The 18810-nt window shown below is 42.0% G+C and overlaps 1 protein-coding gene across 3 annotated transcripts in view; it reads right to left on the reverse strand.

The window, feature by feature from the left end:
- ZCCHC2 (zinc finger CCHC-type containing 2) overlaps nucleotides 1-17899 on the reverse strand; it is a 39238-nt gene extending 21339 nt beyond the window's left edge. The window contains exons 1-3 of one of the 3 annotated variants that reach the window (XM_072152701.1): nucleotides 16994-17899; nucleotides 1395-1500; nucleotides 257-333 (exon numbers count right to left, since the gene is read on the reverse strand). In XM_072152701.1, coding sequence (XP_072008802.1) covers nucleotides 257-333; nucleotides 1395-1500; nucleotides 16994-17626 — 816 coding nt within the window. In that variant the 5' untranslated portion in view covers nucleotides 17627-17899. The remainder of the gene's footprint in view (nucleotides 1-256; nucleotides 334-1394; nucleotides 1501-16993) is intronic. The other 2 variants (XM_072152699.1, XM_072152700.1) reach the window with 2 other exon arrangements.
- Nucleotides 17900-18810: the final 911 nt, after the last annotated feature.

Here is an 18810-nt window from a genome sequence, read left to right on the forward strand (position 1 = left end):
ATAAAATATACTCATGAGAAAAAATGCCAATACTTTTGAGGAGACCAGCCAAGTAGCCAGAATAAAAATAAATCTTTATATAGCATCATATCCCCCAACACCTTAAAATCTAAAGTATCTGCATAACACAAATTCTGTTGCAATATTTTGTGTTGTGTAGGTGGCCATGTCTCGAAAACAAATACAACTCAAGTTTTCATTATTTTACAGTAAAACTACACACAAATTAGAAATCAAAAATAAAATATCCACTTACCTCAAAGGTATAGCCCGAATTCTTGTCAGCCCTCCTCCTTTGTACATACTTCACATTTATACTCTCAATATGGACAGCTATATAACAAATCAGAACATCAACTGTTATAACGGACTAAGGACACTTTATGTAGTGATGGCATATGCATGCCTTATATGTTAATACCATATAAGTCTTCTATAGTGAAATCATATTCTGCAAGCTTTACAAATTAAGGGGTTCATATCCAAACAAAATAAGGCATGACAGAGTAATAGCAGTAATAAGATACAATAGGATTGAGGGCCCTGCTCACAAGAGCTTTCAATCTATGGGGAGGAAACAGGACGTATAAGACCATTCTTTATAAGGGAACAGAGTAAAATAGCTTGAACCAGTCACTAGCTGCCATCTTGTATAAAAAGTTCAAAGTGAATAGGACTGCAGAGAAGCCTGTGGATTGATAACCATTGCTTGCAGAAATGTAATCTGTACTCTCGATGAAAAAAAAAAAAAAGTAATCTGTTTTATAATCTCACAAAATAATTTCTCACTGTGTGCTAAGGCTATGACCAAGCAGCACAAACTTTGGTTAATAGCCTTCTATTGGTTCACAGTACAGCAAGGCACAGTACCTCACCACCCCACAAAAACTAGGGAGATCCCATTCCTTCCCTCGTTGCTCCATCGGCTGTCATTTCCTATGGAGATCAGGGGGATAAGCTGCACCAACTCAAACAGGCCACAAACAACGGCACAAAGGTCATTACTTGCAGCCGGCAAGTGCATGCCGCCTAATACAAACATTTTACAGAACTGTACAGTAAAGCATAGACAGGTATTGTTTATCGGTAATATCTATTTTGGTCACACCTATGCTGTACAAAATAAAACCATTAAGGCCTCAAAGAATTAAACATTCCTCCTTTTGGTACCTCAAGCCATGTCTAGAGGTTGTGCTATAGGAATGGAAGTGGCAGCAATGCAATCTAGGCTTATGGGTAACCTTTGTTTTGTAAGCACTTGACCGAATTTGGGATAGATCCGTGTGGACTATAAATACTGCCAGTAATCAGTCTTTTATAAAAAGTTTCTACACCAAAGCACACAGACCAGAAACTACCAGGATCCTGGGTAAAAGACATCCCAAGACACGTACCTTCTTTTTGAAGGTTGTGAACAATTGCTCCAATTCCATTTTGAGTACCTATACTGCCATCAAGGACACAGCCATCACTGCTGGGTAAATACTCATGAAGGTTACCCTAAAAAAAAAAATAAAAGGTAAAAGTTTACTCAGCAATAGTGACATTTGTTACTTCTAAAGAAATCACATAGGTTATTTTTAGGTAAGCTAAAGAAAGTTTACATGTTGTCAGCGTTACATTTTTCTAGTTTTTACTTTCCTCCATTGATTTCTATATTGATTATGGGAATTCTATAAAACTTTACGCAGTGAATTATGTGTTTTACACATGCTTGTATTTAATTTCATAAGGGGTATGGCTGCAAAGTAATGACTACAGTCTTATGGCACAAAACATGGGTTCAAACAGGACCCTGGCTGCCATGCACCACCACTGAATGAAATGCTCTCTGTAGCCGTCATAATCGAAGATTTGCTGTATTTTTGGAACAACAACTTGCTTCATTCACTGTGGGCTCATAAAATACACAAAAGAACCTCCCAGAACAACACAGAATCCTATTTTCTGATGTAAAAGGTACCAAATGAGTAATAAAATTACTAGTTCTGTCAGGTAAGGGTAATATGCTTTTATAATGGCGTTCTGTGTTCTGCAGAGATGCAGACTGTTATAGAGATGGAAATGTCAGCTGCAAATAAAAATCCTATTACTATATATTTTTTTTACTGTTTATCTGCAGTTCAATACGCTACCAAAATCATATTTCTAGGTACTAAAGAACAGAAGTTAGGGGCATCAGAAGTGACAATACCCCTGCAATCACTAAACTTGACTCATCTCAGGCAAAATATGACATTTTGACATGACAGGAGATTTTTATTTTTATATAGGCAAAGGATTTCCCTAACCCAACCTGAGGAGGCTGATAGTTTAACCCCTTAAGGACCAGACCCCTTTTCGTTTTTGTGTCTTTATTTTTCACTCCCCATGTTCAAAATTGTTTTATAAAACTTTTTTATTTTTTCATGTAAAGAGCTGTGTATGTATATGGATGTATGTATGTATAAGCAGAGACCCCTAATTTTAACACAAATTATTGGAAAAACACATTGACTCGAGTATGAGCCGCGGGTGGGAAATGCATTGGTCACAGCCCCAGTATATAGCCTGCCAACCCCCAGTGGCATTTAGCCTGCCAGCAGCGGCTGACATAGTTGTGCGCCGGCCGGGCAGCGTGCACGGAACCGTAGCGGACCCGGCATGAAGAAAGAAGAGGTGCTGACAACAGATCTGCTGTGGAACTACTGCGCACATGAAGATAGAAGAGGAGCTGCCTGGGCCGCCGGAATGGTGAGTACGGAGTTTATTTTTTTTTATACACCCGAGTATAAGACGAGTGGGAAATTTTCAACACAAACACTGTGCTGAAAAACACTGCTTATACTCGAGTATGTACGGTATTTAATATTCTATGCCATTTACTGAGAAGCAGGAAAAAAATTGTGAATGCAGTGAAAATGATGAAAAACCGCCTTTGCGACAATTCTTGTGGGCTTGGATTTTACGGCTTTCACTATGCGCCCCAAATGACATTTGTACTTCATTCTTTCACATACCCCTGAGGAAGTCGTTCTTATACGACGAAACGCATGGGGAGCCTGTCGCCCCTGTCCATCTGGGCTCTCTCTGACTGTATGCCGGTCCACTAGCGGAGTCATACTGGTTGTATATAGATATCTTTTTCTCCTTCCTCTGCACGTTTTATTGCTTTTGTCATGCCTACTCTGCAGCATCACAGATTTTTTGGATTGAATTTGAGGTTGGAACAATTTACTCCATATGCTCATATGTCTGGGGATCCTTTTTTACCCTTGGGTATTCAGCATTTCACGACTGACTAGGTGATTGTTTATTCCATGGTTAAGCAGTGTTTAACAGTGGGAGGTTTACAGTTCGCCAAACCGGGTGACTGTATGAATTTATGTACATTGTATATTATAAATGTTTTTAAATGTGTGTCTTTGATTGTCATGAATTTTGTATAATAAACTTTTGCACTTTAATGTGCCTATGAATGCATTCTTTTCTTGTGGTGCTCTAATGTTGCAATTTGTGCATTGGCTCGGTTATTATTTGGCTGTGCTACACCCCTTGTTGTTACTTCATTCTTTGCGTCAGTACGATCACGAAGATGCCATATTTGTATGGGTTTTATAATATTTTCATACATGTACAAAAACTAATTCTTCATTTTGCCGATTTCTGGCAATAATAAGTTTTTCATACTTAGGTGTACAGAGTTGTGAGTGATGTCATTTTTTTAAGACTTTTGATGACATTTTCAAAGCTTCTATTTTTAGGACTGTATGACGTTTTGATCACTTTTTATAAAATTTTTTGTGTTGTTCAAAAGTGCCATTTGCAACTTTGGGCGCTATTTTCCATTACAGGGTTAAATGCAGTGAAAAAACGTTATTATATTTTGACAGATCGGGCATTTTCAGATGCGGTGATACCTAATGTGTTTATGATTTTGACTGTTTATTTATATGCCTTCTAGGGAAAGGGGGGGGTGATATATTAGAGTATGGCAGTATATGGGGATATACAGGCGGTCCCCTACTTAAGAACACTCGACTTACATACGACCCATAGTTACAAACGGACCTCTGGATATTGGTAATTTATTGTACTTTAGTCCCAGGCTACAATAATCAGCTGTAACAGTTATCAAATGTGTCTGTAATGAAGATTTATTGTTAATATTGATTCTTATGACAACACAACATTTTTAAAATCCAATTGTCACAGAGACCAAAAAAGTTCCGGCTGGGATTACAATGATAAAATATACAGTTCCGACTTACATACAAACTCAACTTAAGAACAAACCTACAGACCCTATCTTGTATGTAACCCGGGGACTGCCTGTACTCTATATGTGGACATACTCTATTACAATGTGAAAATCGCACATTGAAATAGAAAGCCTAAAACATGATAGCTTTGCATCTTCGTGTAACCCAAAGCCGTCATGGAATCGGATCGCCGTTCCCTGTTAATGTCACGGGAAGCGACGATCGGAGCCAAGATAGTGGCGCTCACACAATCAAAGGGTTTACTCCCGCAATCTGTGCTAGCACTGATCGTAGGCGTTAGCGACGAGTATTTGCTTCATTGTGAAGTAAACACCAGGTGAGAATGAAGAGGAAACAGCCCGTGAGCCCGCTTCATACTCCCCCATGCGCAACAAGATGTACAGGTACTTCTTTTTGCGCTATCGGGTTAAAGTGGACCTGACATGTAATTTTTATCTGGTGACAGATGCAATAGCCTATGCCAGTGGTGGCGTACCTATGGCACTGGTGCCAGAGGTGGCACTTGGAGCCCTTTCTGTGGGCACTCACCAGAGAGGACTCCAGGTATATTCCTGCAGTCCCAGACAGCCCAGGACTTACTGTGCACAGAGCTATTTTAAAGTGACAGCTCTATCTGGTACTACTGGAGGAGTGGGAAGGTGTGGACAGATCTGGATTATCTTTGTAGCTCCTGCCCTGACAATTCTTCTTGTTTATGGGATCCTGGACAGAAGCTGCAATGATCATCCAAATTTCTTTTATTTTTTGCTTTATTGGTTTCCTCAGGGTGTCATTATGAATATAAGATGTGACAGCAAGGGGTATAAAACACAAATTAAATTTCTGTGTTGGCACTTTGCGATAAATAAGTGGGTCTTGGTTGTAGTTTGGGCACTCGGTCACTAAAAGGTTCGCCATCACTGGCCTATGCTATACAGATTTTAAAAATGACAGCTTTTGAAAACCACTGTATGTAGCCTTGCAGGAAAATATTATGTCTGTCATTTAAATGTCAGCAATTTCTATGTGATAGTCATACAGGCAGTTCCATTAGTCGGGATTAATGAATATCTGCACTTGGCTCCTCCAGCTCTTATGCTGCTCGTGATATGATGACTGCTCCTAAAAATATAGAGCAGGAGGAGATGAACAGATATTAGGGAGCACTTTTATGTTGACCTGTGCAGTTTGAACACAAGACCGGAACTGCTTTGCTTTGGAGGTATTAATGGCTTCAAAACTGCTGGACAAGAGTAAAAGAGGTCATCAAGAGTCAGCCTATGTTTAGCGCTGCATTTAGCGATTTTAGCAGCTGCCCAAAATACCACCACTCAAAAGGACTGTTATTAGGATGTGAACAAGGCTAGTGTGAGGAGTAATTTGTTTTGTTCCCATGTGAAGTATTGGGGGTATTGCGTGCAGCATATATAAGGATACATCACTAACTTGTCCAGGACACCCAGCAGAGATGTAAATAACTGAGGATCTGGCACAGAAAGCAAAATGGGAAAATGTAACCCCTACGCACGCCTGGATGTAATAGTACATCACTGTAGGAGGCTACTTCTATTCCGTACGGAATAACACTGTCTCCGATAGCAGGTATAAAACCTTTACATGCCGTGGTCGAGCCTTTACAATGTGACAATTTAAATCTGCATTGAATGGCACTCCTTCCATTTTATGCCCGCTGTTTTATGCCCATACAGCAGTTTACCAACATAAATGGGATACCAACAAACTCAGGAGAACTTCGGTATTACACTTTTTCATCATTTAATGAGAATGTTTAATTTTTGGGCCAAAAGCAATGTTGCTCACATGCAGCATGCGCAGTGCTAACGAACAGCAGGTGTGTCTCCGGGAGAGGGGCAGGAGCTACTGCGCTTGTACAGTAGCTCTATTGATCCCGGAGACGAGCAACATGAAAGATATATTAAGTGTAGAGGCAGGTATGAGGTGGCTACTGGGGCGTGAAGTAGCCTTTAGCCCCAGAGCTCCGTGAGGTTACTACACGCCCCAGTAGCCTCAAACTAATTTGCATAACGTTTTATTAAAAGGAAACCTACCACCACAGACTTGCCTATAAAGGTAGATCGGGTGGTAGGTGCATCTATTGCTATCCTCACGTCCCCGCAATCTTTTTAGAACTTTTATTTCCCTAAATAGGCTACCAGTAGCCTCTTTGATCCTCCTACCATATATCTTTGGCGTGCAGCTCCCTCGTCCGCCAAGCCTGCCGTCTGCGCATGTGCAAGACAGCAGGCCCAAGACTGCATGGTCACTGTTCCGAAGCAGGCTTCGCGAACGAGGGCGATCTGCTCATCATAGCTGCGTGCCGAAGATATCTGGTAGGAGGATCAAAGAAGCTACTGGTGCGTGGAGTAGCCGCGCAGTGTAGCCTCAGCTCCGGCTACTCCACACCCCAGTAGCCTCTTTAGAAAATCTGCATAATATGGAAATAAAAGTTATAAAAAGATTGCGGGGAGGTGAGGATTAGCCCTTAACCCCTTCCCGACACGCCATACTAGTACGGCGCAAGCCGGGTCCCGGTGCCTGGAGAGGGCTCGCGGGCCGAGCCTTCTCCTTAGCTGGTAAGTCTTTGCTGCACATTACGGGTGCACTCCCACCGATTGCCGCCGGCGGCTTCAAAAACATGGCGACGCATTGGCGGATCGTCACCCCCCCCCGTGACGTCATAGGGGAGCGACGATCCGTAGCCATGACAGCCTCGGGTCTTCCCGTTTTAACCCATTCTATCAGCACATTGTAATGAATGAGGAAAATCCCCATATACTGCCATACTGTAGTACGGTAGTATATGATAGGATCGATCAGACAACCTAGAGCAGTGATGGCGAACCTTTTAGAGACCGAGTGCCCAAACTACAACGGAGACCCGCTTATTTATCGCAAAGTGCCAACACAGAAATTTAATTTGTGATTTATACACCCTTCGCTGTCACAGTTTTCATTGATACCAACACCCCGAGGACACCAATAAAGCAGAAAATAGTCCCAGGTAGAGCTGTCACTTTAAAATAGCTCTGTGCACAGCAAGTCCTGGGCTGTATGGGACTGCAGGAAGATACCTGGAGTCATCTCTGGTGATGGCCTGAGTGCCCACAGAAAGGACTCCGAGTGCCACCTCTGGCACCAGTGCCATAGGTTAACCATCACTGATCTAGGGTGTAGCCTAGGGAGTCTGAAAAATAGTAAAAGTAAAAATAAAAAGTTAAAAAAACCTCAAAATTCAAATCATCCCCTTTCCCTAGAACTGATATAAATATTAATAAACAGTAAAAATCAAAAACACATTAGGTATCGCCGCGTCCAAAGATGCCCGATCAATCCAAAAATACTAACGGTTTTTCACAGTGTTTTACCTTGTAATGGAAATTAGCGCCCAAAGTCGAAAATGGCAATTTTTTGCCATTTTGAAAGATATATATATATATATATAACAAATATAAAGTGATCAAAAGGTTGCACAGTCCTAAAATGAAAAAAATGAAAACGCCATCAAAAGTCGCAAAAAATGACACCACCCACAGCTCTGTACACCAAAGTATGAAAAAGTTATACGCCAGAAAATGGTAAAATGAAAAATAAATTTGTACAGGAGGTTTGAATTTTTGTAAATGTATGAAAACATAAAACCTACACAAATTTCATATTCCCACGATTGCACCGACCCAAAGAATAAAGTAGACATGTTATTTGTGGCGCACAGTGAAAGCTGTGAAAACCAAGCCCACAAGTAAACGTAGTAAATGCGTTTTTTCCCCGCTTCCCAGTACATGACATGGAATATTAAATACTGTCACTAGGAAGTGAAATTTGTTATGCAAAACATAAGCCATCACAGAGCTCTATCTGTAAAAATAAAAAAAAGTTATAGATGGTGAGTGAAAAATGGAAGTGAAAAAACTAAAAAGGGCAAAAAGGGGTTAAAAGGGCTATCCTCACGTCCAACAGATGACCTACCACCCGATCTACCTTTATAGGTAGATTCATGGTGGTAGGTTCCTTTAACGATTATTTTGGCGGCAGCTGCATCCCAGAATTAGAAGTGTATGGGAAATGTTGGTGTTTAGGGAAATTTCACTATTTTTATTTTAAAAAACCATAATTGTTTTTAGTAAACGTTGCAGTGAGAGGTGGTGGAGGTCCAATCCACATCAGAAGTCCCTTATCGGAAGCTGTCTACAGTGTAATACACAGCCAACACCCAAAGCTTCTGGCATCGGCTCCGTTGGACATAATAGTACGGCATGGGAAGTTACCTCACTACCCGGTAATATTATATCCCCTATTGGAAAGCGGTTAAGGTAGGCTCCAGTGAAAAAAAAAAATATATAAAAGTATACAACTATCACTTTTGTGAAACATGCAAAGGAGTTTTCAAGCAAGAGCGGGTGACATTACCTACTCATAGTTGCCCGTAGGCAGTGCCACTGGAACAAGAGCGTGAATAAATTATTTTGCGGTGGAGCTCATTAGCATATGTAATAGAGTTACTTTTTGAGGAAAAAGAAAATTAGCCATTGTAAGAAATAGGGAAAACTGCTGTCTAAAATCATTACCAGGAAAGGGTAAACTGATGGTAAAAAAAAAATATATATATAATATATATATATATATATATTTTAAGGCTTGTAGATGCGTAGGTTTGTTCTTAAGTTGAATTTGTATGCAAGTTGGAACTGTATATTTTATAATAGTAACCCCAGACACAATTTTTTTTAGTCTCTGTGACAATTGGATTTTAAAAATGTTGGGTTGTCATAAGAACCAGGATTAACACTAAAGCTTCAGTGCAGACACCAGTGATGACAGTTATAGCTGTTTATTATAGCCTAGGGCTAAAGTACAGTAAATTACCAGGGGTCCATTTGTAACTAGGGGTCGTCTGTAAGTCACGTGTTCTTAAGTAGGGGACCGCCTGTAGTTCTTTATTTATAAATGCATAAATAACCTTTTTTAAAAAATAAAAATAAAAAAAAATCTAGGTCAGTGGTAGCGAACCTATGGCAAGGGTGCAAGGGGTGGCACTCTGAGTACTCTCTTTGGGCACTTAGGCTGTGACCCTCAGCACAGAATTTGCCAGAAAGAATCAAGAGTCCTGCGCTATTTTGGCTAATCCTCAGATGCCTGGGAATACAGGAGGAGTAAGGAGGTGCTGACTATCATTGCAGCTTCTTTTCCAAGCCCCTGCGATTCTTCTTCTCAAGCTACTGTATTGGTGTCCTCAGGATGCTAATAAGTTTGAAAGCTGTGACAGAGGTGAGAGCAACAAGTTACATGTTAGCATGTGATAAGTGAGTGGGTTTTGGTGTTAGTTTGGGCACTTGGTCTCAGTCAATAGTACAGTAGTCTGACAAATGTGGACAGACTCAGGACTGTGCCGTAATGTGCTCTAGCACTAGTTTGGTGATCCATACAAGAGCAGCACATTAGAATGGGCAGTGAGAGATCACCTTTAAAGGGGTATTCTCATCTGGGCACTCACATTCAGTTTCATTAATCTGCCATATATAAACATTTCTTCAATTGGATGTTATTAAAAAAAATGTTCCTGTGTGAAGATAATTTCTCATAAATGTAACCATGTTGTCACTTAGAAACGAGATAGCTTCCTCAGATACGGCCACGTCTGATAGATTGAGTGCACAAAGAAACAAAAGGTTATTGCATATAAAATGTCCGGGAGTTACTACATGTCCTACAGCCGCCCTGTGGTAATGACCGCTGAATCCTGGTGGTCCGGCAGGACTCTATAGTGCAAGTCTGGCCACCGCTGTCAGAATATGACGTGGTCGTATCCGAGGAAGCTATCTCGTTTCTAAGGGACAGAATAACTACATTTATGAGAAATTATCTTCACACAGGAACATTTTTTAATAACATCCAATTGAAGAAATGTTTACATAGGGCAAATGAATTTAATTAAATGTAAATGCCCAGATGGGAATACCCCTTTAACTGTCACGCTGTACATAAGTTTTTCCTGTTAGTTTGTGTGTCCCAAGGACACAATAGAAGATATCACTGACTTTTGTGCTTCAAATGCTATACAACAGTTTGGAAAGTTAAGGAGGTTAGAGAAGTTAATTTTTCAATCAGCAATGGTAATTCTTGTTCATGGAAAAATAAGACCTAGTGCCTCTTTAGGCGCAAAAATTAATATAAGACAGCATTACTTTTGGAGAAACACTGGAAACACTATATATATTATATATAGAGGGAAACGTACACACATATATATATACACCACGCTTCTCCAAAAATAAATATATAAACATCTATCTGCAGGCATCCAAGAATTTTTATTCTACACCATAAAGCGGAAAGAATGCATCATTGTCAGGTCCAATAGCAACAGTATGTTTCTCTGAGTTGTGTGCACTTATGCCACAGGAGGATTCCCTGTGCTGGAAGACAGCTGGAGTGCAGGAGGATTCTGGCACTGGGTGACCGCACAGTCAGCTGCAGATGTTATTTACCAGGGCTAAAAGAAAGCTACACATTCATGTCTACGGAAGGTGAAAATAGCACCATGGCATGTGAAGACCTGATGAGCCATCACAGCCTAGCATCTATTCTGAGCATTTACCTTCATAAAGAAGATGAAGGCGCCTCTATGGCCCTCAGCAAACTAGAAATAGTTTATGAAAGGATCAGAAAGGACAATGATAAAAAGTTACTTAACCTATATAAAATGCATATTGTCCCAATGAATTAGTGTAAAGACTAAGGCTGTATTCAAATGGCCATTGGGGGACGTATATACGGCCGCCGTTTATACTTCGGATATATGGCAGACATATATACTTTGGATATATGTACCCCATAGGTCAGCAATTGGCGCACAGCGCCGTATACAGCAGTATGGTGCAGCACACATGCGGCACCGTACCGTTCTGTACCGGGGGAAAAGATAGGACATGTCCTATATTTCCCCTAAATACGGCGTCGTGCCCCATGTTCCTCTATGGAGAGGGGCGGGGGTGAGCAGCCCCGCTCCTCATCCTCCTCTCCCGGGTGCCATGTGATCGCCATGCTACAGTACGGCAGGCACACGTTCGTCCGAATGCAGCCTAATGCAGAGAATTTTCTGTTCCACTATGTGGATCCACAGCAGATAATAACAGGCTGCATATTTTCATTTAATTTGCCAAATCAAGTTCAGCAAGTAAACAATCCAGTGTAGATTACATTTCTATAATCTCATGAAACTGTAATTTGCATCAGAATCTGATTACAGTGTCAGGAGAGCAGGGACTACTGACATCATATATCACTAGAGTCTAGTCCTCAGCACATTGGTTGGCCCCTGAAATCCTGCCAGAGCAAGGATCACAGACCACAATGTAATGCATAAAGAAAAAATTATGTAGGAATCTTCCTTCTAAAATTAAAAGTCTGCTATGGCGGTTTCCAAAGCCCCTCAGTGCTAAAGATTCACAGGCTGTTACACTGTGCAGATCTTTCCCCTCCCACTGTGTAAAGGAATTTCATGTGCTGCAGGGAGATTACATCAGGCAGAAGGAGGGGAAAGAGCTATGGATGCAGAGGGGGGAGACAGTCTATCAGCCTGTTATTTTGTTATCCTGTGTACATTTAAGAAACATGTCTTTGAGGGAATACCCCTTTAACATACTTTTAAACGGAAACAGTCATCAGTAGCCCTTTTTCTGCCCCCCCCCCCCCGTGTCCCCATAGAGAATTATAATAAAACTGGACTTTTCCAATAAAAAGAAAAGTCCAATGAAAGTTTACCTTTACCTTCTTCCCCACTATTAACTTTTTGCCACCAATGCCTTTGTTTTTGTGTTTCCTTTCTTAACTTCAACGTTCAAAAATCAATCCTTTTTTAATTTTTCCATGTACAGAGCTGTTTGAGGGCTTGTTTTCTGTGTAACAAATTGTACTTCCTAGTGACAGTATTTAAAATTCCATTCCGTGTACCAGGGGCAGATGAACCCCTTAACGACTTGGCTCTTTTCCGTTTGTATTTCCATCTTTTGCTCACCACCTTCAAAAATCTATAAATTTTTCATTATTTCCCTTGTTTTCTGCATAACAAATTGCAATTCATAGCGACAGTACTTAATATTCTATGCCGTGTACAGGTGTTCCCCTACTTAAGAACACCTTATTTACATACGACCCCTAGTTACAAACGGACCTCTGGATTTTGGTAATTTATTGTACTTTAGTCCTAGGCCACAATAAACAGCTGTAACAGTTATCACAGGTGTCTGTAATGAAGCTTTAGTGTTAATCCTGATTCTTATGACAACCCAACATTTTTAAGATCCAATCGTCACAGAGACCAAAAAAGTTCTGGCTGGGGTTACAATGATAAAATATACAGTTCTGTCTTACATACAAATTCAACTTAACCCCTTCACGCTCCGCGGCGGATATATCCGCCACGGAGCGCAGTGACTTAGCGCTCAGTGGCGGATATATCCGCCACGGCGCTTATGCCGGCTCGGCTCTGGATCAGAGCCGAACCGGCATCGGGAAACACGGGGTGCCGGCTGTAACTGATAGCCGGCACCCCAGTGTAACACCCGCGATCGGAGTTGTCTCCGATCGCGGGTGCTTAACCCTTTAGATGCCGCGGTCAGCGCGACCGCGGCATCTAACAAGTATCTGGGGGGTCTTTCCCCCACGATCGGCCCCCCCGAACCGTTTTCGGGGGGCGCCGATCGTTGCTATAGTAACTCTGGGGTCCGATCTGGACCCCAGAGTTACTAGCAAGAATTGCCAGTAAGATGGCGTCTGTGACGTCATCTTACTGGCAAAGTGCCAGCCTATGCAAGTGCATAGGCTGACACTGATAATACTCTGCAATACATGAGTATTGCAGAATATTATCATGAAGAAGCAATCAGAAGATTGCTTCTTCATGTCCCATGGTATAAAAGTGAAAAAGTAAAAAAAAAAGTTATTCAATAAAAAAATAAAGTCATAAATCACTAAAAATGCCCCAAACCCCCAAAACATATAAAGAGACATATAACTCAAAAAAAAAGTCTAAATCATAACACAAACCCCACATATATAGTATCACCGCGTCCGTAACAACCCGTAGAATAAAAGTAAATCATTATTGAACCCCCACGATAAACGCCGTAAAAAAAAACTGTTATAAACCCTCCAAAAATTATGATTTTTACCTTTTCAATCCCACAAAAAATGCTATAAAATGCGACCAAAAAACCGTATGTACTCAGACATGATACTGGTGCAAAGTACAACATGTCCCGCAAAAAACAAGCCATCAACCAGCTCCGTAGCCAAAAACGTAACAAAGTTATGCCACTTGGAAGATGGCAATACAAAAATTATAGATTTTTCCCCACATTAGGGTTTTGTTTGACAAATTTAGTAAAACGTAAGAAAATATATTCATGTCTGGTATCCCCGTAATCGTATCAACCCATAGAATAAAGATAACATGATTATTAGTCTATACGGTGAACACCAAAAAAAAAAAAAGTCAAAAATCCAGTACAGAATTGATGCTTTTCTACTCCTGCCCTCAAAAAAAGTTCCTAAATTTTCAACAATAGGTGATACCAACCCCAAAATGGTAACAATGGAAAAAGCATCTCATCCCGCAAAAAAAATGCCGTCACATGGCCCCAATAACGAAAAAGCGAAAATTTTATAGCCTTCAAAAGGGGCCAATGAGGAAACTAAAATCCTGGCAGCTGCAGCGCCCTCCTTCCCTTCTGCGTCTCGCTGTGCGCCCATAAAACAAGTCACAGCCACATGTGGGGGGTCTTTGTACTCAGGAGAAATTGCAGAACAAATTGTATGGTGGGTTTTCTCTTTTTATATTTTGGAAATGTGTAAATTTTAGTGCTAAATGAACGTATAAGGGAACAGTATGACCATTCTAAATTTCACCTCCATTTTGATTCAATTACTATGAAGATCTCAAGGGGTTAACAATCTTCGTAAAAGCTGTTTCTGATAGCTTGAGGGGTGCAGATTTGAAAATGGGTAGATTATATAGGGGGTTTTGATGCTAAATATGTAAAATTTCATTCAAAACTGTATTTATCCCCAAAATAGTCAATTCTGAAAATCCGGAAAAGCGATATTCTATTTGTAAGCCGCGTGACATCAAAATAAATTATCCAGACATTTCAGAAATTATGAAAATGTAAAGTAGACAAATGGGAAATGTTATTCAGCAACTTATTTAGGTGGTAAATCTATCTGCCTGAAAACGCAATGATTTAGAATTTCGAAAATGGCAAATTTTTCAAAAAATTTATCATATTTTCTTTTTTTTGTAAATAAACGCAAAACTTATCTGCCAAAATTTACCACTAAAATGAAGTACAACATGTGGGGAAAAAACAATCTCAGAATCGTTTTGATAAGTAACAGTGTTCAAAAGTTATAACCATATAAAGCGAAGCAAGTCAGAATCCAAAAAATCGGGCTGAGCCTTAAGCTGTAAAATGGCTGCGTCCTTAAGGGGTTAAGAACAAACCTACAGACCCTATCTTGTATGTAACCCGAGGACGGCCTATACTTGGAAGCGGGAAAAAAGAAAATCCAAATGCAGTGAAATTTGTTAAAAACGCAATTGCGCCATATTCTTGCAGGCTTGAATTTTTCACCTTTTACTGTGCTCCCAAATGATATTTCAACTTTATTCTTTGAGTCTTAAATCAGTAAGATACCAAATTTATAAGGTTTAAAGGAAACCTACCAGTTAGAATGGTAGGGGTAAGCTGTAAGTACCGAGCACCAGCTCAGGGTGAGCTGGGGCCGGTACTTACTTTCGTTAGTGTTATTAACCGCTGTATCGCGGTTTTAACACTTTTTAAAAAGCAGAAGAGGCTTCGGCACTGCGTGCGCACGATCGTGCGCGCGCCTCCATAGGAAATAGCGGAGATGTTGCGCGCGACCGAAGCCTCTTCTGCTCTAAAGTTTAAAAAGTGTTAAAACCGCGATACAGCGGTTAATAACACTAACGAAAGTAAGTACCGGCCCCAGCTCACCCTGAGCTGGTGCTCGGTACTTACTGCTTACCCCTGCCATTCTAACTGGTAGGTTTCCATTAATGTTTTTTAAAATTTTGAAAACATTATAACTTCCTGCATAAAAAAAAAAAGTTATTAAAGCCAGAACGTGGCAAAACTAACTTTTTCATACTTCAGTGTACAGAGCTGTGTGAGGAGTCATTTTTTGCAACTTTTGATGCTACCATTTTGAGTACTATACGGCCTTTTGGTCACTATTAGTGGCATTTTCGACTTTGGGCGTTGTTTTCCATTAAGGGGTTGAACACCAGTAATAACAGTTATTATATTTTAATAGATTGGACATTTTCAGATGCGGCAATACCAAACATGTTTATGATTTCTACAGTTTGACACCTCACCTTTATTCTTAAGGCTGATACCAAATTTATATAGGTTCCATTTTATTTTGAGTTAAGTTATTGCAGTATATCTTGGATATTGTTGTAGATGAAGTGTCAGTGTAATGCGTGTGCTATTTGTGCAGAAGTGGGGAACTTTCATATCAATGATACAAGTTTAGAGAGATTCATGATACATTTTTAAGTATACGAGTTGCACTTTGCCTAATATAAACGTCTTTTTCATTGCCATCATTTTGGGGACTGTACATGTGCAATTCTAGGTGAAGTGGGAACCTCCACAATATACAAGTTGGACTTATATAAACAAGTATTTCTTTGCTACCATTTTGGGGACTGTAGGACATTTTAATCATTTTTACTCAAGTTTGTCTTTTGTGAATAGCAAAAAAGTGGGGATTCTGATATTTAGGTGCTATTTATCTTCTGGGGTTCACCACAAGGGCATAATCCTTTACAAATTTTAATAGACATGGGGATACCCAGCATGCTTAGGATTTTATTTGTATATCATTTCCAAGGAAGATGGGACAATTTAAAATTCTAGAGTGTGTGAACGTACATACCATATATTGCAACAATCCACGCCAAGATCCTTGGTTTGCAGATGGCATTTAAATGAACCTGAGGGGCTCCAGGCTCCACTAACACCTATGGAGCCCAGAGACCCTCAGACTCGAATACATCATTTTAAAAGCTTTTTTTATTTGTAAAAACAAGGGCATAAGAAGCACATATCCGTCCAGAGAGGGCACACACTAGTATGTCAGTGTGCTTGATGTACAACCCATCATCCTGGTGGTAGATGTCCTTTAAAGGGTTAATGTCCACAATTGGTGGCAGCCCCTGTTTGCATACATGTTTGTGTGCAGAAAGGGTAAGTCTTGAAGAGACTAATGCAAAGTGATGCATTACCCAACCTCAGTTTGAGTAAAGATGACCTGGCTAAAGCAGATGACCTACCCATGGAGCTGCAGAGAAATGCAGCACAGCAGGGCACTGTCGCTACAGCTGATCTCCATGACTGTGCATGGTACAGCCCCCATCCATGCTGGTGACAGAACTACCTTACATCTAGCTCCAGACCTAAAAGCACGTCCACAGCCTCCTGCCACACACGTGTATCCACCAAACCCATCAGCCACTTTACCAGCAGCAATGATGAGGTCCCTGCTATGTGTGGGGTGACACTAGAGAGATCAGTGTCATCCTGGTCTCCCAGGCACTGACAGAGGGCAGCAGCCATTTTCCTACCTCCAGCTGCAGCTAGTGTCAAGGTTACAGGTGGCAGGAAATGCTGCCCAGGTTCCCGCACATGTGGCCGGTGACTTACCTCCGCGCGGCTCGTAGTGGCCAGGGCCTCCCGCAGCTGCTCCAGGCGCTCCCGCATGGTGACCCGCTGATGGAAGGAGAAGGCCGGGTGAAGCGACGCCATGGTCAGGAGAAGCAGCAGCTCCTCCTCCTTGTCCTGCTCCCAGCCCCCCAGCAGCCGCTCCGGGTCCATGGCCGGCAGCAGCAGGCGGAACAGGCGCCCGGCTACGTCCCTGTTCTCGGAGCCGAGCAGCGCCAGGTACACGATGAGCTTGGAGCGGACGGCGGCGTCCCCGAGGTCGGCGGGCAGCTCCGCGGCCAGGCTGTTGGCTCTGCTCTCGTAGTCCCGCAGATAGTGGCAGTCCTTACGGGCCAGGTCCTCCAGGCAGGAGCCCAGGAAGCGCAGCTCCAGCGGGTTACACAAGTCCAGTAATCCGCAGGCGAACTCCAGCCTGTGCGCCGGGCTCAGCGTCCGGACGAACCACTCGTACACAGCCTCCCGCTGCAGGGAGCCCGGCCCTGGGACACCAGTGGCGGCCGCTGGGCAGTCGCGGAGCTTGCAGGGACGTGAACACATCCCGAAGCGTTCTCCCTCGTCGTCCTCATCCGAGGCGCTCTGATGGCTCTTCCTGTGGGGCAGCTTCATCTTCAGCATTATTAGCACAGAGGCGGACACAGGACGGGTGCCATGGCCGCCCTAGCGGGCACTACAGGAGCGGGCGCAGGGCGTGTGTCGGGAGGATCTGCCACCGACTTCCAGAACGCTCGTTCTCTCTCCCCGGGTTCCACTGCCTGAGCCGTGACGCTCTGTGTCCTGCGCACTGATTGGCTGCCCGCGGGATCCCCGTCGCCCCGCCCCAGCTCCGTTCTCCTCAGCAGTGTTCCACCAGCGCGGCCGCTTCTGCCTCCCTGATACGTCATGTACTGCCATAGAGACCGGTTACATCACGGCATTCCTCTGGCCGAGCTCCCGTCTGTCAGAGCCATGGTCACGTAGGATAGACTCATAGGGGGCTATTAGCATTGCCTGCACTTTTATGGGGTAAAAAAAGTCTCAAAGTAGTTGCATTGGGTTTTTCTCACTGGTAAAAAGTCTCACAGGACTCTATACACCTCTTCATTAATCTGGTGTAACCATAGAACTGCAGAAAAATCCCAGACAGAAAATAAGAACATTTATTAAAGGGCCGCCCAATGATAAATTACCCCCATAGTGACTGGTAGAACTTCCCGCCTCAGGGCAGACACGGTCAGGGGGTGCGACTATGAAATATGCCGCGTGTATAAGTCACCCAATATGTTTCTCTGTAGTTGTGTCTTAGGCAGGGGTGTACCAAGCCTGTCTGCTGCCTGAGGCGAGCTATAGAGAGACGCCCTCCCCCCCGCCCATATATGTAATATATCAGGGAGTGTCAGGACCAGATCCATCATATTGGTTTGATGTGAAAATAAAGCAATGCAAAATGCATACAGTGTACCGCCATGTAGTATAAAATGCATACAGCGTACCACCATTTAGTCTAAAATGCATACAGCATGCCACATAGTATAAAATGCATACAGCATATCACAATATAGTATAAAATGCATACAGCATCCCCCCATGTAGTATAAAATACATACAGCGTCCCCCCATGTAGTATAAAATGCATACAGCATATCACCGTGTAGTATAAAATGCATATAGCATATCGCCATGTAGTATAAAATGCATATAGCATACCGCCATGTAGTATAAAATGCATACAGTATATCGCCATGTAGAATAAAATGCATACAGTGTACCACCATGTAGTATAAAATGCATACAGTGTGCCGCCATGTAGTATACAATACATA

This window comes from Engystomops pustulosus, chromosome 5, assembly GCF_040894005.1.
Source record: "Engystomops pustulosus chromosome 5, aEngPut4.maternal, whole genome shotgun sequence".
Lineage (NCBI taxonomy): Eukaryota > Metazoa > Chordata > Amphibia > Anura > Leptodactylidae > Engystomops > Engystomops pustulosus.